Raw genomic sequence first — 2,216 nt, forward strand, 5'->3', positions numbered from 1 at the left:
TGCGCCGTCCCGGCCGTGGCCTTGCTCTGACGCGCACCTCGGGCTCCCCGCTGCGTGCGGGGTGGCCTTGACCCTGGGCTGCTGCCCCCAAGCCCCGGAGGCAGCGGACGTCCTCCCGGGCGGGCTCGCCGACCACTTGCCTGGAGACAAAAGCAGCCTCCAGCCTAGGGACGCTCTCCAGACACCGTGGCCTAGAAAAGAAAGCTTCGCGTCTGAGGACACAGCTGAGCCCTGGCAGCCTGCCTGGGGCGGCGGAGAGAGGGCACCTGCCGCTTTCTGCTGTGCTGACCTTGGGCAGGCCCCTCGGCCACCCGAGCGTGGCGTCCCATTGTGGGAGGCTGGTGGCACCTGTCTCAGAGGGTGAGGGTGGAACGATGTCTGGGGTGCAGGGGCGCTGCCCTCCGCTTTTCTTCCCTTCCTTCTCGGGGCTGCCGGCAGCCTGGGGCAGCCTGGAAGAGGGGGTGGTGGGAACAGCTTGTCGCTGTCACAGAGTTGCTAGTTTGTCAAGAGAAATCTAGCCATCCCTTCCTTTCCCGGGGGAGTTGACAGGCTAGGCTGTGCCCAACTCATTCCTCCCGTGGGAACACCGAGCCCCACCCCCTTCGTTCTTATCACAGAACAGTGGTGACTTCTTGTCACATTGTCCTTTCTTAGCAAAGACTGTTCGTTCAATAGGTAACGGATCGACCCTTCGCATGAACTCAGACAGCAGGAATCCTCAGTCCCAGGACATGACTTGTGCTAATATTGCTGACTTAGTCCTTCCTCTGTCCCTCCACCCCTAGCCCCGCCATTCTTGAACCACCCCCCCCCCAAACCTAGCTCTTTGCTGTGAGTGAGTGGCTGGGCGCTTTCGTGCTGTGGAAACCCCAGCATTGCCCAGTGCACCAGCCCATTCTCCAGATGTGACTGTGAGGCTCAGAGAGGTTAGCACGTTTGCTCAAGTTTGTGATCACAGCAGGGCCTAAGCCCCAGCAGGGGTTTCCTGCCTGTGGGCTTCCGGCTTTCCGGCTTGTGTGTGTACATGTCCACTCAGGAGAGTGGGGTGTTGAGAGCAGGGACATCTCCCCTTCAGAATCCCAACTCGGCCCATTCCTAGTGGCGTGACGCTAGGCAGATCATGCCCTCTCCCCGCCGTCCGCATCCTCCCTAAAATCAAGGCCACATTTAATCCCCATGGGTGCTGGCCTCGAGGGAAGACACATAGAACTTCTTGGAGACTGTGCGTGTCTAGGACGTACTTCCTGTGTCGTGGTCATCACTACGCCACGTCCTCAACTTCCTCGTGGTATTTTAAAAGTAGGACACTCAGAGACTGGAGAGGGGGCTCTGTTTTGAAGTGGGACAGACCTGGGCGTGAGTCTCAGCCACTGGCTGGCTTTGTGATCATGAGATCAGTATCTTCGTCTGTGCCGTGGGGTGGGTGACATCGGCCTGGCCAAGTGTTGGTGAGGGTTAAATGAGGTGTCCCTTGGAAGTCCCCCAGCTTGGTCCCGGGGTTGTCATCGGGGCTCTGAGATGATAACCATCATCTTATGACCTTGATCTAGCCAAAGGCCTCCTCATTCAGATCAAACATCCAAAGGTAGGTGTGTGCATGCGAGCTGGAGGGCATGAAGCTGTCCAATTTCAGATGGTGGATGTGAAATGTTCCATCCCGTCCCAACAAGCTGAGTATTCCTCCACTCACGGCGTCAAAGTTTCTTTGCAGCCCACTGTCCCCTCTCCCTCTCTCCCCCGTGTGAACGTTTTCACTCTTGTCCTTGTTGTCTGCCAGCAGGGCCTGCAATTAAGGAATGACCCAGAGGCACGGCTGCACACTCAGAAATCCTGCTCTCGCCGCAGGGCCGCGGGATCTCTGAGGATGGAGGGAAGTAGGCGAGTGTCTCGGCCGTACAAGATCAGCGAGTCGTCAAAGGTCTGTGGATGGTGGTCGCCCCCCTTCCCCCCCAACCCGCCCGGGGCAGCCCCGGGAAGTGTGATTGTGTTTCTGATGGGCTCATGTGTCTCCCGCTGGGACGGAGGGATGGATGTTTCGGTGACAGAGTTGGAGTCTCACTCTGTCGCCCAGACTGAGTGCAGTGGCCGCTCCCAGTCACCGCAGCCTCGACCCACTGGGCTCCGGCGATTCTTCTGCCTCAGCCTTCCGAGTAGCCGGAACTACAGGTGTGCGCTACCACGCCCGGCTCATTTTTGATTTATTGTAGAGATGAGGT

General features: G+C 58.6%; 1 protein-coding gene across 1 annotated transcript in view; it reads left to right on the forward strand.

Moving 5' to 3' along the window:
• The first annotated feature begins 1,845 nt into the window (after positions 1 to 1,845).
• Positions 1,846 to 2,216, forward strand: part of KLHL36 (kelch like family member 36) — a 13,542-nt gene continuing 13,171 nt past the window's right edge. The window contains exon 1 of the mRNA XM_008072240.2: positions 1,846 to 1,918. Coding sequence (XP_008070431.2) covers positions 1,865 to 1,918 — 54 coding nt within the window. The 5' untranslated portion in view covers positions 1,846 to 1,864. The remainder of the gene's footprint in view (positions 1,919 to 2,216) is intronic.

Source organism: Carlito syrichta, unplaced genomic scaffold (genome assembly GCF_000164805.1).
Source record: "Carlito syrichta isolate Samal-C Ts95f unplaced genomic scaffold, Tarsius_syrichta-2.0.1 Scaffold33826, whole genome shotgun sequence".
Taxonomy (NCBI): Eukaryota; Metazoa; Chordata; class Mammalia; order Primates; family Tarsiidae; genus Carlito; species Carlito syrichta.